We start from the raw sequence: 18,442 nt of genomic DNA, 5'->3' as shown, positions 1-18,442 counted from the left end.
TGCACGGTTACATCACAGAGTTTGAGGTTAAGGCATTCACTGATATAACAGCAGCCTCATCAAGACACGTCTGTTTTACCAAGTTGACAAATGCGGCCTGAGAATAAACAAAATTAAAATCATTTGAATATGATGCATCAAGGAGATGCAAATTATTTTCCTGCCATTTTACCAGTATTCTGCCTTCCTTGGAGTCAGGGCACAGAGCCCCCATGGATCAACCTGGCATTGAAGTACTCCTCATGCAGAAGAGAAGAGAATGATTCTGGAATCCTCAGATAACCTCTCTTTTTCTATTCCTGCCTTGAAGAAGTTGAGAATCTGTAGTCCTGGAATTGCAGTTAGTGGAATTGGCAGCCTTGCACCCATCCCCGTGGAAAGATGTACACTGAAATAAATACCTTTGGCACAATGACATGGCTTAGGTGGCATTTCAGAGCCAACAACAGGCATCTGAGCAATCTGCCATCTCACTGACATTCCACCACATGCCTCAAAATTCTCCAGGCAGGCCTGACTAAAAAATCTTGCAATGCGTGTACCTCAGGTAAATCCTAACTGTAACTTAGGTGCATTTGAGTGATTCCAGACCTTCAGATACTAATCATCTGGCAGGACATACAGTCCAAGAGAAGTGATGTGTGATGACTTTAAAAAGATTTAAGCACTGAATGGTTGAAAGGGTTCCTGTGAAACAGCTTTTCCCTTACTTAATCTGGCTCTTAGTTTTTAAAATCAATTGAAATGTACTGTATTTAGAGATTTTCCCTACAAATACAGTAGCAAAAGTGCAGCATGTAGCCTAGGGCTTGACAAGGTAGATATTAAATAGGACTACCTATCTTCCTGGGGAGTTTTTTTTTTTTTTTTTTTTTCTGAATAATTAGTAACATCCTTTCCCTGAGTCCTGCAAAATGTCACCGTTGAGGTCTAATCCTCGTGAAGCTAAACAAACTGATTCCTCCCTTGGATTCCCCATGAATGAAAGGGAAGACTTAGCCAGGAGCAGTGTTATTTGCTTTGGGCAGGCTATATCCCTGATGTAAAGAGTTATAAGGGTGTTTTACATCTTCAGGATGAAGTTTGGGAAATACATGCAGAACAAGCCCAAGATGTATCCAAACTGGGGATCTGGTGGATTTATGTTAGAGCTTAGAATATTTTGGATGTACTACCAGGTAGGCTTTTCATTGAATGATAGGTTTTATTTGAACTCCTTAAAATAAAATGGCTTTCAACTTTTTAAAACTCAGCTGTATCTATATGGCTTATTATTCAGTTAAAATAGTATTTATCATGATAAGTTAGGTGCATAGGTTCATAAAAAATCCCTGAAATTACTAAAGCCTCAGAGTAGTTTATAATGATGAAAAAAGATTACAGTTCAAAAAAAAACCTCACAAGTATTTTGACCTCAGACCAATCCCATTATTTTTTCCCATTCTAAAACTTTTTTCCTCTTTAATTATTATAGTTGATTTACAGTATGCTGTTAGTTTCAGGTGTGTACAAAGTGATTCTGTTATATATATATATTTTTTCAGATAGGTTATTACAAGATGTTGAACATTGTTTCCTATGTTATACAGTCATTGTTGTTTATCTATCTTATGTATAGAAGTTTGAATTTGTTAACCCCATTCTCCTAATTTATCTCTCCTCCCTCCCTTTCTCCTTTGCTAACCATAGGTTTGTTTTCTATGTCTGTTTTGTGTATAGATTCATTTGTTGTATTTTTTAGATTCCACATGTAAGTGATATCATATAATATTTGTCTTTGATCTGCTTCACTTAGTGAAGGTCCATCCATGTTGCTGCAAATGGCAATATTTCATTCTTTTTTATGGCTGAGTAATATTCCATTATGTATATATACAACATATTCTTACACCAGTCATCTGTTGATGGGCACCTGGCTTGTTTTCATGTCTTGGCTATTGTAAATAATGCTTCTATGAACACTGAGGTGCATGTATCTTTTTGAATTAGAGTTTTCATCTTTTCCAGATATATATATATATACACACACACAGAAGTGGGCCAATCATAATTTTAAAATCATTACTTGAAGTTTAACAAAGATGGGGGAACAAGATTTTTTGCACATTACTGGTGGAAGTACAAATTGCTACGAACTTAACTTTCTGGAGAATAATTTGGTACTACGTATCAAAAGCCTTAAAAAGTGCATATTCTTTGGGCCAATAATTCTACCCCATTTAATTTATTCTAAGGACATGGAGATAGACACAAATATTTATATACAAAGATTGTTTCATTGTATCATCATTCATAATGATAAAGAATTGGAAACAACATAGATATTTAACAGTTCAGTGTTATTTGAATAGATTATTATAAATTCACAATGGAACACCCAGAAGACACTAACGTAGTTTTTGAACCATATTTAATAAATGAAAAAAATTCAGGGGAAGAGCAAAAAACTAAATACATAAATATTTATTATCAAAGTAGTATAACGTTGAAAACAAATATCCATCAATAATGGTTAAGTAATTGTGGGGAATCTGCACTGAAAAACTATATAGTGTCTACAAATGATAAATCCTGGAGAGGGTATGGAGAAAAGGGTAACCTCCTACGTTGGTGGGAATGTAGTTTGGTGCAGCCATTATGGAAAATTGTATGAAGATTCCTCAAAAAACTAAAAATAGACTTACTGTATGATCCAGCAATCCCACTCCTGCGCATATATCTGGAGGGAACCCTAATTCGAAAAGATACATGCACCCTAATGTTCATAGCAGCACTATATACAATAGCCAAGACATGGAAACAACCTAAGTGTCCATTGACAGATGACTGGATAAAGAAGTTGTGGTATATTTACACAATGGAATACTCCTTAGCCATAAAAAAGAATAAAAAGGTGCCATTTGCAACAACTTGAATGGACTTGGAGATCATCATTCTAAGTGAAGTAAGCCAGAAAGAGAAAGGAAAATACCATATAACATCATTTATATGTAGAATATTTAAAAAAAAGAACTTACTTACAAAACAGAAACAGACTCACAGACATAGAAGACAAACTCATGGTTACCAGGGGAGGAAAGGAGGTGGGAAGGGATAAATTGGGAGTTCAAGATTTGCAGATATTAACTAGTATATATAAAATAGATAAATAAAAAGTTTATACTGTTTGCCACAGGAAACTATATTCAGTATCTTTTAGTAACCTATAATGAAGAAGAATATGAAAATGAATATATGTATGTATATGTATGACTGAAACATTATGCTGTACACCAGAAATTGACACAACATTATAAACTGACTATACTTCATTATAAAAAAAAAGGAATTGACCTACCAAAAAAGAAAAGAAAAGAAAACTATGCAGTGTCAAAAAGAAAAAGTGCATGCTGTGGCCATATTTCTGAGATATATTGTGAATAGGAAAAGCAAATTACAAAATAGGTTGTAAGTAAACAAGCATTTTTGTAACCAAAATGTATAGATACAGATATTTCTGGAATCCTGTCAAAAAAAACTAATAACACTAGCCACTTCTATGGAGGTGAGAATTGAGTGGCAGTGGGAGGGGAGAATCACTTCTTGTGTAGAACTGCATTCTATTTGAGCATTTTCCATATGCCTGTACAAATTAAAAAATAAATAAATACATAATATGCTGCCATGATTTTAACTTATAAATAATTTCATGTCTATCCATCTAAATAGAAATGACTCAAAACCAAACAAAAAATGTAAACAAAGGTTATCTTTGGGTGGTAGGATTATGGATAATGTTAATTTTCCTTTATGTGCTTTCTTGTATTTTCTGAACCTCCTGCCAGGACAATCAACCTTGATAAAAATTTTAAGAAAATATTGAGGGGGAAAGGGAAATTAGAAAATGTATAAAAGTCTAATGGGACAGTGGGTTGGGGAGGGGCCCATTTGGTTACTTCCCAGCGGTGGTAGGTAATTATGGTTGCGTTATCCACCTACTGGCTGAGGTCAGCACATATGTAATTAGTTTTGTTACTATAACTCAGATGTTCTCAGTCTTGCCTGCACATTGGAATACCTGGGGGCATTAAAAAAAAAAAAACTAAAAATATACCAAGGCTTAACCCAGACCAATTAAATCCAAATATTTGTGGTACGAATTCAGCATCCAGTATTATTTAAAGTCTCCCCAAGTGATTCCAATGTGCAGCCAAGGGTCAGAACCACCCTTTAACCTGGAGCTGTGATCTAGCTGAAAATGCAAATACCCCTGCAAGGGCTCTGTGATTTATTAACAGTAGGTCATGGGCTTCCTGAGAATAGGCGAAAGACTAAATGAACCAAAGATTCTTCCTCCAAAGATGACAAATTCTGGGACCAGGAAAGCCGGAAACCAAATATAGCTTCTTCCAAGACTCCTTCAGTTTAAAGGAAGGGGGCACTGGGAATAGAAAACAAGAAAACCCAAGTTCTGGTTTGCTTTTGTGGCTTCCTGGCTGGAGAAGCTGGATCAATTTATAGACCTTCCAGGTATGACCCTGCCATAAAATATGCCAGTGGGATAAGCTCAGAGGTTTTGAAAACCTCTGAGGGAAGAGAAAAGAGGAAGAATGTGGGGGGATTCTATGTCGCAACCTCAGTCCCATCAGTGGATTGACTTATTTATAGATTTATTTACAGATTGGCTTTCCAGTATGCTCTATTTTAAAGAAAAGATTCCTGGATTTAAAAGAAATTCCCTAGATCACATGGCTTTTTAGGTCTGTTTATTCGCCAATCTTCACCTGTTAACGTAAGCCAAACAATGAGCCCAAAATGTATATTTTCAGCATTTTTCCATCATTTTGGGGGGTTTGATGTTCCTGACACCATGTGTTGCAGGGGAGGTTGTGGAAGCTTCTGCATCTTCCATTTGGACAGTCAATGGCTTTTCAACCCAGTTTTTTGGTTCCAGTTCCACAGGCAGAAATAGTGGATATTTTTATGTTGTAAAGAATAGATAATCCTGTGCAGCTCATTCCTTCCCTGGAGTGACAGGTTCCCCGCCTTGTGTACCAGCTCATGTAAAACTTCTATATCTGTTATATCAGGATGGGGTGAGGCAAATGAGGCATTTGTCTTGGGTGTAAAATTTAAGACAGCACCACAAATCTCAATAATCAAGATAAATAATATCTTAAATCAACATTTTAAAAAATCCATGAAGAAAAAATTATCAAAATTTTAAATAAAGGTAGGATCACTAATAATTCTATGCCAAGCCATATCACAGCCTACAGCAAAAAATAAATAAATATAAATATATATTTATATATATATATCTCACTCACCTCAATCTATCCTGGGTCCCATTTCATGTTGTGGAAAGTACTCACCTCCAGTCTGGCTCTTAAGAATTTGTGTAAGGATGGAAAGATGGAAGCATCTTGACAAATTTGGAAGGAGTCTTTGGGAATTTTTGTGGCTTAAATAGATTTGGTAGGCCTAAGAGACAGGAAAGGGAAGAAAAGAATAAACAAGAGAGATAGCTTTATATCTGATTTTATGGTCAGGAAGATATATTTTATCTTCCTATTTAAGATGGAAAAGCCATTAGCTTTCTTACATCTTGGTAAAATTCAGAATGGTAGAATGAAAATGTATAAGGGTAGTAACTAATTGAAAAGTTATTTTTTTGTTGTTGAAAAATTATTATTAAGACCGTTTCAATCATTGAGAAGACAGCACAATAGATACTTTAAGTAAATCTGTATCTTTCATCAACATGTGCTGTGTCTCACTAATTTATCACACATTGATCGGTTAACAACTTTGACTATATATTGTGTCATGATCTCCAATGTATAATATGCTCATTACTGGAAATGAATTTTGTAGTAGGAATCTCAACTCTCCTATGAACCTGATTTAGTTGGAATTAATACATGTTTCATTCTGGGGTTTGAACAACAATATTTCATCCTCAGCTTTCTTGATAACTTAGTGTGGTGAATTTTCCCTGGTGAACCCATTTGAGGCAAGATTTTGAAGCACAGGGCCAAATAATGTTTTACAGAGGGAGCCAAGCTTTGGTGGGTACCATCTGGCTAAGGAAAAAAAAAAGAATGAAAGACTGCCATGTGGCCAGTATGTGGCTTCTGTGATTGGAGAGTCTCTTTTTCATTCATTTGACAATTATTTATTAAGTATCTACTACATCCCGGGTGCTGGGTTCAGGAGTGAACAAAATAGACAAAGATCTCTGTCTTTATTGAGCTTTACACAAGAAATCGTCAAAGGGTGATGAGTGTAATGGAGTAAATGATTATTCGATTCAGAAACATGGAAACAAAGAATGGGAAAGAAATCAGTTACCTCCGTCCCCTACCTGATTAATTCCAAAATCCAGTCCTCATCCTGCTAACTGCCTTCCAGGGTCCACCTGGAATGCCCACAGGTACAGCATGTTAACTATATGTGGAATTTAATTTTGTTTGTTTGTTTTTATGAGGGGGAGGTAATGAGGTTTATTTTTACTTATTTCTATTTGGAGGAGGTACTGGGGATTGAACCCAGGAACTCATGCATGCTAAGCACGCTCTCTACCACTTGAGCTATACCCTCCCCCAAATATGTGGAATTTAAACTGGTTCAGGTTTTACAGTGATGCGGAGTAAATCAGGTGGTGGAAAGCACTGCCATCTGGGAACACGGGCCTGGGATTGCTAGATCTTGACCAGGAACTGAAATCCAGATTTCTGTTGTGAGTCATTTGATGTGTAAGTTCTGGCAGCTAATTCAGTTTTTGTAATAGTACTGTAATAACCCTTCTGCAATTTAGAGACCACGAGTTTGCAGCCTTGGTCTTAGGTGGCAGTCCAGCAAAGCCAGAGGGTCTTGCGGGACAGATGGCTCCAACTTGGAGTAACTCCAGGTCAGGAAGGAAACTCCTATACTAGCTAAGTCATTATTGACCCTTTGAGTGGCAAAAGGTTTTTGATCATGATTCTGGGTGATCTGATACCTCACTATTTGATTTTAGCATACATTTATTCATTTACTTGTTCATTCATTCATTCATCAAACATTAGTAAATGGCTTTTCTGGCTGAAACATTGGTCTATTCAGCTTAAAAATGGTACTCATGTGGCCAGCCTTGTAGGGCATTCCAATGTAGTGGGGCTTTGATAGTCTTCACACTGTGAGGTGCAATGCTGCCTGTGATAACGCTAACCTTGGACAAACGCAAAACAGGTACATTTGACTAGAGCCAAAGGATCACTTGGATGCATTTCTAAGAGTGGTTATGGAAAGATGTCACTGAGGTACTCTACTTCACCTAGAATATGTTTGGTGCGTTTGCAGTGTGCATATTTTCTCCTTCAGAAGAAGGTTTTTCATCTTCAGCACGGTGACCCTGAAACACTTCCCTTTCACCGAAAAATCATCTTTCTGGTGTTATGAAAACTGTCCTCTAGGTGGCGCCACTTGCAGCTCTCTGAGTCTCCCAAAGCTTGCTTGCCTGTCTTCCCCCCACCAGCAAGGCCACTTTATTCCTTGGCCAGACAGCGATGCACAGAGCAGCTCTTTCTCATCTCTTGTAGGATCTGCAATGCTTTAGGCAACTTCTAATTGCCCTTTCAGGTGACCATCGTGTGCCTACCCATACTCCTTCGAGTTGCTTTGAATAGTGGCTTGGATAACTATTGGCTCCTTCTTCTGAACTCCTCTAGCAATCCATTCTCTATGCTGTAGGTTAGCAGCCAGTGCTTCTCATTTCACATCGTTGCTTCACAAATAGATTATTAAGCCTTTAAGGGCTCTGTATGCTTCAGTCATCTGACACAGTGCACTGCCTGGGACAGGCAGTCTGCGAGTGTTTGTTACTGATGTAGGTTCTGGGACTCTTGTGTTTATCCATCCCTTGCCGAGTATCCAGCCTAGGCTAGGCACTCTTTTGGGTGCACTGAAAACAGTTATGAAAGACAAGGTCCCTGCTCTCAAGCAGCTCCTAGACTCATGAAAGAAAGACAGGGGGAGAGACGAGAGGGGAGAAACAGACAGTTACAGCGGTGTTAGTGGTACAGTGCGTGCTGTGAAGCAGCCGTGCTAAGTGACTCTGGGAACAGGGGGAATGCAAAATTTCCTTCCCTGGGAGCATCTTTTACAAGAGTGTGGTTGTGGCCTTTTCACTCTTTTGACTCTAGGATCACTCCTGGAGACTGAACTATGCCATTGACTGTTTTTCTTCGCCAGTATCCAAAGGACAGAGTGACATATAGTGGCAGTAGGATACCAAGGAAGAGGTGACAGTCTTCTCATTCTCCTCTGGTGTTCACTCCTCCTAGGGATTTGTGGTTTGCGTTTCAGTTATCTAGTAATTGCCCTTGAATTCTCAAATTGGTTTATCACCTTGCTGTCTGTTCAGGGGTGATTTGAAATTCTTGGTTTACTCTTAATTGGTGTAGATACATATTTATTGCAAACCTATTTATTCCAAATGTCCCCCTTTCCTGTCGTTTGCCTGAACAGAATAAATTATTCCTTCCTTTAAAAAAATAACTGTATATTGTTATTTGTATCCCAACTTTAATAGAATGAGATTTCATTTTCTTTTATTGTAGCTGTTCAGAGCCTCATAATGCCCTAAGACTTTAAACTTATTGAGGGCAAGGACCATATTTATTTATCTTAGCCTCTTTCTTCCTGCACTTTCATCCAAGTTACTTACATAAGGTGGGCAATGACTACATGTTTGTTGATTTAATGAACTGGGACTTCATAATATCATCCCCCTTTAGTTGGATATTTTAGCCTATTTGCTTCTAGAATATGGTCAACAACTTCAGTAGTTTATACATGGCTTCTGTTTGCTTGACTTAGGTTGTATGAATATTTGCTTGGTGAATGCTTTCCAGATACATGTGCAAAGGTTTCTGAGTAGATCTGGGCTCAGACTTGGAATTTTCCTGTTTCCTTATTGACACTCATATACAACTTTATCACTGTAGAGTGTTGCTTTTCTTTACTTGCTGCCTTCTTCCCAGTACTTGAAGGAATATCCTCTTACTGATTTGTCTAATCCATTCAAATACCTACTAGGTGACAAGGAGTGTCCCTGATGTTAGGCATACTGGGGTGACAAAACAGACTCTTATTGTTCTACTATGTATTAAAACAGTTTCATTCCTTTCATCAAAAAATAGGTCAATTCAGTCAAAATGGATTACCTGATAGCCTGATAGCGCAGGCTGGGAGATATTTTCAAAAATCTCATGAGGATCCTTGGCTAGGAAACCAGACACTTGAAGCTTTCGGACTGTCATTTGATTTTCTGACGTTTTGTATCTCTCTAAAACTCATGTATAGACATATATTAGAGGATGCAGACTTATGATTAAGTTTTTCCCTTGAAGCCATTTAAAATTTTGGCATATTGAATTTCAGTCTTTGATTTCATTAGTCACTTAATTTTAAGTTTTAATTTCACAGCGTTCACATAAATGGAGTGAAGTTTGTCCTTTCTCCTCTCCAGGCCAAGGTGAAACTTAATTACAGTCAGGCCTCCTTATCTGCAGGTTCTGCATCCTAAGATTTATCCAAGGGATAACTGCATTTTCTAGGCCAAGTATCCTTTTAAAAGGGAAGCCTGAAATACAGATCTTATGTCTGGATGACTTATTTGATCTAAGTCCTGGCCTGTGTGTGTGTGTGTGTGTGAAGCGGGGAGGTAATGGCAAATGAAAGAAGGCAGTCACACATCCATCATCCAAGAATCCTACCTGCACTCTTGACCTGTAGCAATAGTAGAGTCATGCCCTTACTTTACATTCTGGATCAGCAGGTTGCACCAGAGACATCTCAGAGTTTCACAAAACGCGAGAAACTGACTCCCTTCTTAAGATACAATTTATTCTCAAGACCTCAGTCTCCATTAAGGCAGAAAGCAGTATGAGTGTCACCTCCTGTAGCTATTAGAGCAAATAAAACCTGACCCAGCAGAGTTCTTTTGGCCATTGATCAGTCATATTTTACAATAAAATAAGCAAACATTTAAAAGTAAACTGCCTCAAAGGTGGAAAAACAAAATCGTAGAATGGAATTTTTAGGGAGCGATCCTGGTTTTCCCATTTTTCGGTTTTCTTTTTTCTTTTTCTTTTCTTCCACGTTGTTTTGCATTCTCCCATAAGTCCATCTCGGTCTAGAATGATGAATTCGATTACTTGGCTGTTAAACATCGTGTGCCCTTTGAAAAAACAAGAGGAAGCTTGTAAAACAAAACAAAACAAAAACAACTTCAATGGCACGAAAAGTTGGAAGCTGTCAGGAGGCTCTTGGAAACCGGGCAGCTTCATTTTTCTGCTCAGGATTTAGATTTCTATCTCCAGGAACTTCGTGGACGTTTCACCTATTAATTTCCCCTGTCCGCTCTGCGAGCCAGTGAGAATCCCTTCGCTTCTGCAATAGCACTCCACGTTTGAGTGTATCTTGTTTTCCACGACTGAACTGGGGTCAGAGGTGACGCGAGATACTTTCTAACCGAATGGCGTTTTAGAAAGAGGAACGGGAAAGAACACTGAACTGGCCTTAGAGCCGCCCTCGGAGCTGATCGGCGCTGCCCGGGGGACTGGGGGCCATCTCGAGGGAGCCGGGCCCGGTGTTCGCACCGCCGGCCGGGGCAGGGGGTTCGCGGGGCCGAGTCCCGCGCCTTCCCGGAGGGGCCGGCGGGCGGAGGCCGCCATATTCCCGCTTTACCACGCCCGGGCGGCCGGCCGGCAGCGGCAGGTTGACGGCGGCCCCGGCTGCGCCTCGGCCACCCGGCCCCGCCCCCTACCGGGGGCGGCCGTGACCGCTGAGCCCGCAGGCCCCGCCGAGGGCGCGGGAGCAGGAGGAACCCGCAGAGCCCGAAGGGGCCGGCCCGGCCAGAGAGCGGCGCGAGCGAGGCGAGAGCCGCACTGGGAGGCACGCCGCGGCGGCTGCGAGCCCAGGAAAGCCTTCCAGGAGGGGCCGGGCGGCACCGCCTCCAGCTCCCCTCCTCCCGCGCCCATCCCCTCCCTCCTCCTCCTCCTCCGCCTCCTCCTCCTTCTCCGCCTCCTCCTCCTGCCGCCGCCGCCACCGCCGCCGCCGCCGCCACCTCCCTCCCGGATCTGTGCTCCAGTTCAGAGAAAGAAGAAAATGTGTGTGTGTGGCGAGGGGGAGGGCGAGCACTGAGCAGCCGCTCCGCGCCTGGCAATCGGGGCCGGGGTGGGCGTCTGGCGGAGGCGGAGGCGGAGGAGCGCGCGGCGGCCGGGCGGGCGGGCCGGCGAGCCGGGTTTGCGCGCGAGCCGGGCGGTGGGCGCGGGCAGGGCCGAGGGCTCCCGGGAGCCGTGTCAGGCGGCGACAAGGAGCGGGCGTGTCGGGCGCCGGGAGCCGTCCGCGGCCGCTTGCTGAGGGGACGCCCCGGTGGATGTGCTCTCGCCGCCGGGCGCACGGCTTAGGGGAGCCTCGGCGGCGGCGGCGGCGGCGGCGCGGGGGGCGAGGCGGGCCGCCAGTTCTCGGGGAAGGAGGCGCGGGCGTCTGAGCGAGGCCGGGCGCGGCGGCCTTCCCCAGCGCGCCCCCCGAGCCAGCGCCCGCGGCCGCCTCCCGCGCCCGCCTCGCTCCTGCCGGCGGCCGGAGCCGCCCGCTGCCGCCGCACCCCCGGCCCACCTGGTGGCCCCGGCCCTGGCCGCGGCCCCCGCGGCCGTTTCCCGAGCTCGCCCCGGACGCGCGCCCGGGCGGCGGGGGCTCGGCGGCCACCGCTGCCTCGGGGGAGCGAGGGCGGGAGGGTGTGTGTGCGCGCGTGTGAGCAGGGGGTGCCGGTGGGGCTGCAGCGGAGGCACTTTGGAAGAATGACTCTGGAGTCCATCATGGCGTGCTGCCTGAGCGAGGAGGCCAAGGAAGCCCGGCGGATCAACGACGAGATTGAGCGGCAGCTCCGCAGGGACAAGCGGGACGCCCGCCGGGAGCTCAAGCTGCTGCTGCTCGGTGAGTTTAGCCCGGCCCGGCCCCCGCGGGCCCTCCTGCCCGGCCTTTGCGTCCCCCACCCGCCGCCCCCGGCCCCCTGGGACGGCGGCCTTGGCCCCCGGGAGCCCGCGGCTCGCCCGTGCCCTCCCCCGGCGCGCCCCCGGTCACTACCCGCACCCCCGCGGGTGCGCGGGCCCGTACATACACGCGCGCCCGCGCGCAGAAGGGTCGGGGCTGCCCTGCCCATGGCCTCGGCGTGTGCTTTTTGGTATCCCTGAGGGCTGTGCACTTGGGGTGCGCGTTTATCTGCTGTGCATTTGCTAAATGGCAGATCGTTTCGGGAAGAGGCGTGGGGGTGGGAAGGTGGGCAGGGGGCTTGAACTTCCAGTGTCGGGGCCGCGGCGCCCCGTAGGGTGGTGGAGTGGGGAGCGGTGTGTGTGTGTGGCCCGAGGGTGGCGAGCGGAGCCAGGGCACGTTGGAGATAGCGTGCTGTGGGGTGGCTTGTGTGCATCCATTATCAGTGCTTTCTGGGGTCGGGAGGGAATGATGGAACGGTGGGCAGACTCGCGACTGGATTCTCCGAGGAGTGATGATCAGGGAGCCGAGTGGTAGGCTCTCCGAAGAAAAGAGGCTTATGTATTCGCGGGGCGGGGAGGCAAGCCCAAATGTGTCACATAAGTGCTGTTCTCTAGCCACCAGACCACCAAAAGGAGGGACCCAGAAGAGTTTCTTGATGCAGACAGGCGTGCTTCGCGTCCCCACCATTCCTCTCAGATAAAGATGAGGGGATACGGGAGGGTTGTGCTGTGTGGTTGTTGACAGCGACGGGTATCTTTTGTTTAATGAGGCAATCCAGATGTAGGCCTGAATTCTCAATAGTTACTACTGAAAACCAGTACAGCCTCTCAGTTACTCTCATGGAAACAAATAGAAACCTTTTGTTTAAAACGGACAGCTAATTTTAATATCTCTGGAATCGGGTCTAGAAGAAAAAATGGGAAGTGGACAGCAAAAATTTCCCTTTAATCTCTAAAAAATAACCCAACACCTGCTTTAACATTAGGTGAGCAAGAAAATGCTATTTCTCATCCAGGAATTTTATTGATGATTATCTCTGAGAGAATGCTCAGAATCAACGATCAGGGTTCACAGACAAGCCAGAGCGACAGAACTCTGAGCTATTGTGGTAGAAAGAACAAACAGCTTTGCAATAACAGGCCTGAAAAATGTCTGCACTTGTGTTCTGGATATTTGCGTGTATAATAAATATGTTTCTCAGACCTTTCTGGAAGAAAAGAATATTGTATTGTCAATTCTCATTCGAGAAGCCTGCATTTTCTTTCTTATCTTGAGCATTCCATCTCCCGGTTCAAGGAACCAATTGCCTTTGGGACGGAACTGCTTATGTACTGGATCATTTACAAGAAGGAACAAAATATAATCATCACAAATAGTTACAAATGGTTAATTCACATGCCATGCTTAATGTCTTGATTTTGAAATCAGATTAGATAAATGTGCACATGTTTATAAAGAACAGAAGGCAAACCCTGGATAGAAGGGGTGGGCTTTAGGGAATGAAGCCAGGGGAGGGGAAAACTGCGATTGGAAAAGAAAGATCGTTTTAGTTTTCATTTTAATTCTTATTTTGGGCTACTTCTAATGGCTGAAAAGGTGTAGTTGAATGTTTTCTGAATTCTCAAGATTAAGAAGAAAACAGAAGGGGCAAGAGAAACGGATAGAGTGTTTAAATGCATGATTAAGGGGAAAAGCATGTGTTTTAGAGAGACTTAACGATTTTTCTTTTGCCCTGTTTACAGCCTTTGTTTCTGTTTAGCTGTGAATAGGGCGTTTGAGGTCTCTCAGGCCAACCCCATTGCTTGAAATGTTGCCGCCTTGGGTTCCTAGCAGCTCTGAGTTAGAGCTGGGGAAGGGGATTGATTGTCTGAGGGCCTAAGGTTTGAACATCTGAGAGGAGGACTTTGGGGGGAATACCCAGAGATGGACGCTTAATTACATACTGTATATTTAAATAACATATTATGCTTTAAAAATGAACTTGGAGATAATTTGAAGAGGAAAAAATTAGAGTAAAACAGTTTTACTGATAAAGTGGTAATGTGGAGAACTTTTCCTCCCCTCTTATTAGATTTTTGAGTAGGTTGAATACAGCCTCACCCCAAACCCCAAATATGGCCTATTAGAAATGGTAGAAAAATATGACATCAGTTTAGCACCTACATTTATTAGTAACATTTAAAAATTATACAACTTCCTGTTAGGCTCACGATCCCTAGACATCATGTAAGACTTGTTCAGCTTCATGTTCTAGGTGTGTTGCTTCTGGAACATAACTAGAGCAGTACGTCACTCATACATAGTCAGTGCTGTATGCTCAGTGTAGATTTGTGTGTGTGTGTGTGTGTGTGTGTGTGTGTGTGTGTGTGTGTGTGTGTGTGTGTGTGTGTGTGTATGGGCTTTCCTGGTTCTTTGAGTCCAGGAGAAAAGTGGTGTTGCATTTGAACAGAGAAGGTGTTGGGGAGGGGTTCCTTTTGAGGAACTCCTGATGTGCTGCTTCGATGAGTGCACCGGAATTTTCATTCATTTACATGACACCTAGCAAAAGGTTTGCCATTATTTTTAACTGCTTTATGTAAATTGAGGAATCACCCTTATATTTCAATAAAATTCAGTATGCAGTTATTTTCAAAGTAAATTTTAGTTCAAAGCATGACGCCATTTTAATGGAAATGGATTTATTTGACAGGAGCCCCTTGCATTTGTTCACATGATTAAATAATTTTATATACTAATAATATGGAGAAATTAGAACGGGAAAATAGTGGTTACCTGCCTAGATGAAAGTGTGGCATTCAAGTTTGGGCTGTCTTCATACATATCCAGCAATTAAGCCAATTATGTTCCAAATTCTACTACTTAAGTGTTTTCACTCTTTTAAAAAAAATGAACCTGGAAACCTTCTATGATAAAGTATCATACTGAATTCTGAATTCTGTTTTTTTTTTTAATTCATTCTCTGAATTCGCTTATATTAGTGTTTATTTTCTTAGACACTTCAAGAAAACTGTTTGTATTCTACATAGATATGCAAGAGAATATTTAAATTGAAATTTTTATCTATTTCCTAAATATAACATTTTCTTTAATTAATATTCATGTATTAACTGAGTATTTCTTTTGATGGCACGTAGGTCACACTATTTAATATAGTATTTCTTTAAGTCTGTAAAACAAATGGCACTGAATGCCTGCTTCTGGTCAAGGATATTCATGGTGACATTTTTTCATTTCCTTGAAGATACATTTTTTCCCTCATTAGCCTGTTCCTATTTTACATGTTTTTGATATCTTTACTCTTCAGATCTTAATAATCAGACAGGAAGATTTAGCAAATTGTTGTTGTTGTTGTTGATTGGATTCCACCTATTGAAAAGAGACAAAGTTTAGGCCAGTCTTAGATAAAAGAATATATATTCTTGATCTTCTAACTGAATTACATATGTGATTGGAGATTTTTCTTCCTATTCCAGGCTGGAAGCTTTGGCAGATAGGACTGTTTGCATATTGCTCACTATTAAATCCCAGCTTGTAGCACAATCTCTAACTCATAGACAGCTCCCAATAAGTATTTGTTGAAAGAGTAAGCTTATTTAAGACCCTCCAGATAGAAATTGGGACCATAAAGTAATGAATACATTATAGAGACGTGGGAATATGTAATGTTTTCATTTTGTGGCAGAGAAAATCATGATCTTTTTTTTTTTTTTAAATTGTGTGTAACTCTTTGAGCCAATTGAATACAAATGCATTCCAGGGTAGGAAATGTTAATGTAAGATGTTACATCACATCTTGAACCAGTGTCTTACAGTTCTCTGCTGGGTGCATTTGAGAATGATAACAGTCATGCTTCAAATATGAAAGTTTAAAGGAAAACAAATGAAACCACACCATGTCTTGATTACTTTTGTTCATGTAGAAGCAGGTTTAACCCTGTCATCTTTTTGCCACGTACTTTTCTTTGTGATACACTCATCAGAGTGAATTTTTAAATTCTCTAGAGTACAGGTGGTGACTGAACAGATTTTGTGATTTACATATATATAATTCCATGAGGAGAACCACAATGATTAAATTTTAGGAATTGCAGAAAGAACATTTTAAATTTGAGCGATACACATTTGTACTGAAAACTGAAAAATTAGAAAGAAGTCACCTGGAAGGCTGGGGACGCTCAGACACGTTTAGACTGTATGGAGTGTTCATTCATGCAGGTCTGGGTAAAAGCACCTACCCCACCACCCTTCTGTGGACGTCAGTAGGGGAAGGACGGGCCTGAATTAACCTAGAGGTTAGTGGCTGTCTAGGATGGCTACTCAGAACCGCAGAATGAAAGCTTCCTTCTAAGCACTCCTAATAACAGAAGCTCCCTGGAAATACCATGATATGGTGTTTATGAGGCTGCTTTAAGACCAACTTTTTTTTTTTTGCTACTGTTTTAGCTTCCAAGTGTTGAATATGTTTCTGAATGTCAGGGTTTGTTTGGATGCATTTCCTCTTTTTTTTTTTTTTCTTTTTCTTTTGGAAACAAAGTACTTATAGTTTGTATCTGAAGAGTGAAGTGGGAACATCCCTCATAAAAATCAGAACTGTAGCTCTGACTATATAACAGAGCCTTCAGAGTAAGATTTGTGCATTGAACCACATAGATTCATTGCCTAGATCTGCCATATATATAGCTGTCAATCCTGTAGTTACAAATTATTTCTTCATATGGGAACTTTGGGCACAAATTAAAACCCTGCTGAACAGTGAAATGATCCGGTATGTGTCTATTCAGATATTTTTAGATAGGCTTAGAAAGGAGAACCAAAAGAATAATTTAGTAGCCATTTTGTTCATTAAAAATAAATTTTATAGCCTCTTTTTCATTAAAAAAAAATCAAACCACCCAGCTGCACTTTATAAGAGATGGCTTATGTTCAATTTTCAGAGATGCCTATTAAATACGGCTATGATTTTTATTACAGATGAATTTTTAAGGACCTGAAACAGCTTTTGCAGTTGTGAGGCAGCGTGCTATGCTAAACTTAGCAGAAAAAAGGAACACATTTTTCTTCCTGATCTAGGCAAACTTACACTGACTTGAACGAGATTTTTCCAAGGATGCTTTTGGTTCCAGCATTCATAAGAGTTTTCTTTAAGGGGAGGTTATTAGTTCTGTTGATATCAAGGGAAATGTGGCTTGGGTGTTGTAGAGGAAACAATAGCTCAAAGGGTGCATCTTGGAAGGGAGAGAAGCCATTTTAAGAAGGTTAGGATTGCTTTCTCCCTGAGAAGGTGGAGAGAATCTGTTTTCTCCAGACTCTCTGTTTGGGGTTGAGAGAAATACAAGTATTTGTAGCAACAAATTTAAAGTCTCATTTTCTGGTTGAACAGGGAGGGCAGTGACATTTTTTCAAAGGGAAACTTTTAGAATGGCTTTTAAGCAATGTTAAGATCTCTGCAGAATTAATCCTAGGGAAGTGTGAAACAGCAATAGAAGGTAAAATGTGTGATTGTTGGTAATTAAATCTGTGGCAATAACTGACTACAGTAAACAGTGAATGTTTTCTCTTGTTCTGCTGAATGGAGTAACTTTAAAGAAAGCTATTCTCAGACCCAAACGCTATTTTGTGTGAACAGCTGTTCCTAATAAAATTATAGGAAGTTGTTTGACACTCACCTGTGATTTGTTACATTACCAATAATGTAAAAATCTGATTTTGCATCTAACGTGTGGTACAAAGGAAAAAAGGACTTAAACATGCTGTTGGAAATGAGTTCATAGATCCTAGGTGGTCGTGAATCTGGACTTTACAAACAAAATAAACACCCATATCATGATGCTGAGAACCAAAAACTGAATTTGCTAAATAGCTCTGGGGTTGACCTTCATACCTAGACGTAATTTCTGAAATCAGTGCAGAACATATTGTTAAAAGCCTCATGTTTCATTTTTAAGAACAAAATTAGTATTATTTTAAAATAAAGTTATCAAGATATTTCAAATTCATTTATTCAACACTTGCCAGTTATTAGAAAATAAGCATTTCCTCTAGCTTTGTTTTACCAGACCTACTGTAAGAAAGAACAATTGCATACAGAATGCTGATCAAATGAAGACATGTTAAGCACCTACTATGTGTAAAATAATGTGCCAGTGCAACCTCCTTAGTTCTTATTTGCCAACAGGAAAGACTACATGCCCTTTTCACAGTTGTTGTTTTACAGTTAACACTCTCGGACCAACATGTCCTTCTGAGTATTATCCTTCCTGGCTTTGGCTTTTCTATTGGCTCTTAATACAAAGAAAAAGACAAAATAATATGAAGGCCATTCTCGGAGCTTTCCGGGGATTACACAACCGGGGAAAGTAGATGGTCTTGAGAATCTGAACTCCTAAGTTATGTATTTTATTTCCTTGGAGCAAACGTATCATTT

The 18,442-nt window shown here is 41.6% G+C and overlaps 1 protein-coding gene across 1 annotated transcript in view; it reads left to right on the top strand.

Moving 5' to 3' along the window:
- The first annotated feature begins 11,140 nt into the window (after positions 1–11,140).
- GNAQ (G protein subunit alpha q) overlaps positions 11,141–18,442 on the top strand; it is a 261,133-nt gene continuing 253,831 nt past the window's right edge. Inside the window, exon 1 of the mRNA XM_032477886.1 lies at positions 11,141–11,961. Coding sequence (XP_032333777.1) covers positions 11,826–11,961 — 136 coding nt within the window. The 5' untranslated portion in view covers positions 11,141–11,825. The remainder of the gene's footprint in view (positions 11,962–18,442) is intronic.

Source organism: Camelus ferus, chromosome 4, assembly GCF_009834535.1.
Source record: "Camelus ferus isolate YT-003-E chromosome 4, BCGSAC_Cfer_1.0, whole genome shotgun sequence".
NCBI classification, from domain to species: Eukaryota; Metazoa; Chordata; class Mammalia; order Artiodactyla; family Camelidae; genus Camelus; species Camelus ferus.
Note: the sequence above shows the minus strand (reverse complement) of the source record. Positions and strands in the feature narration are given on the sequence as shown.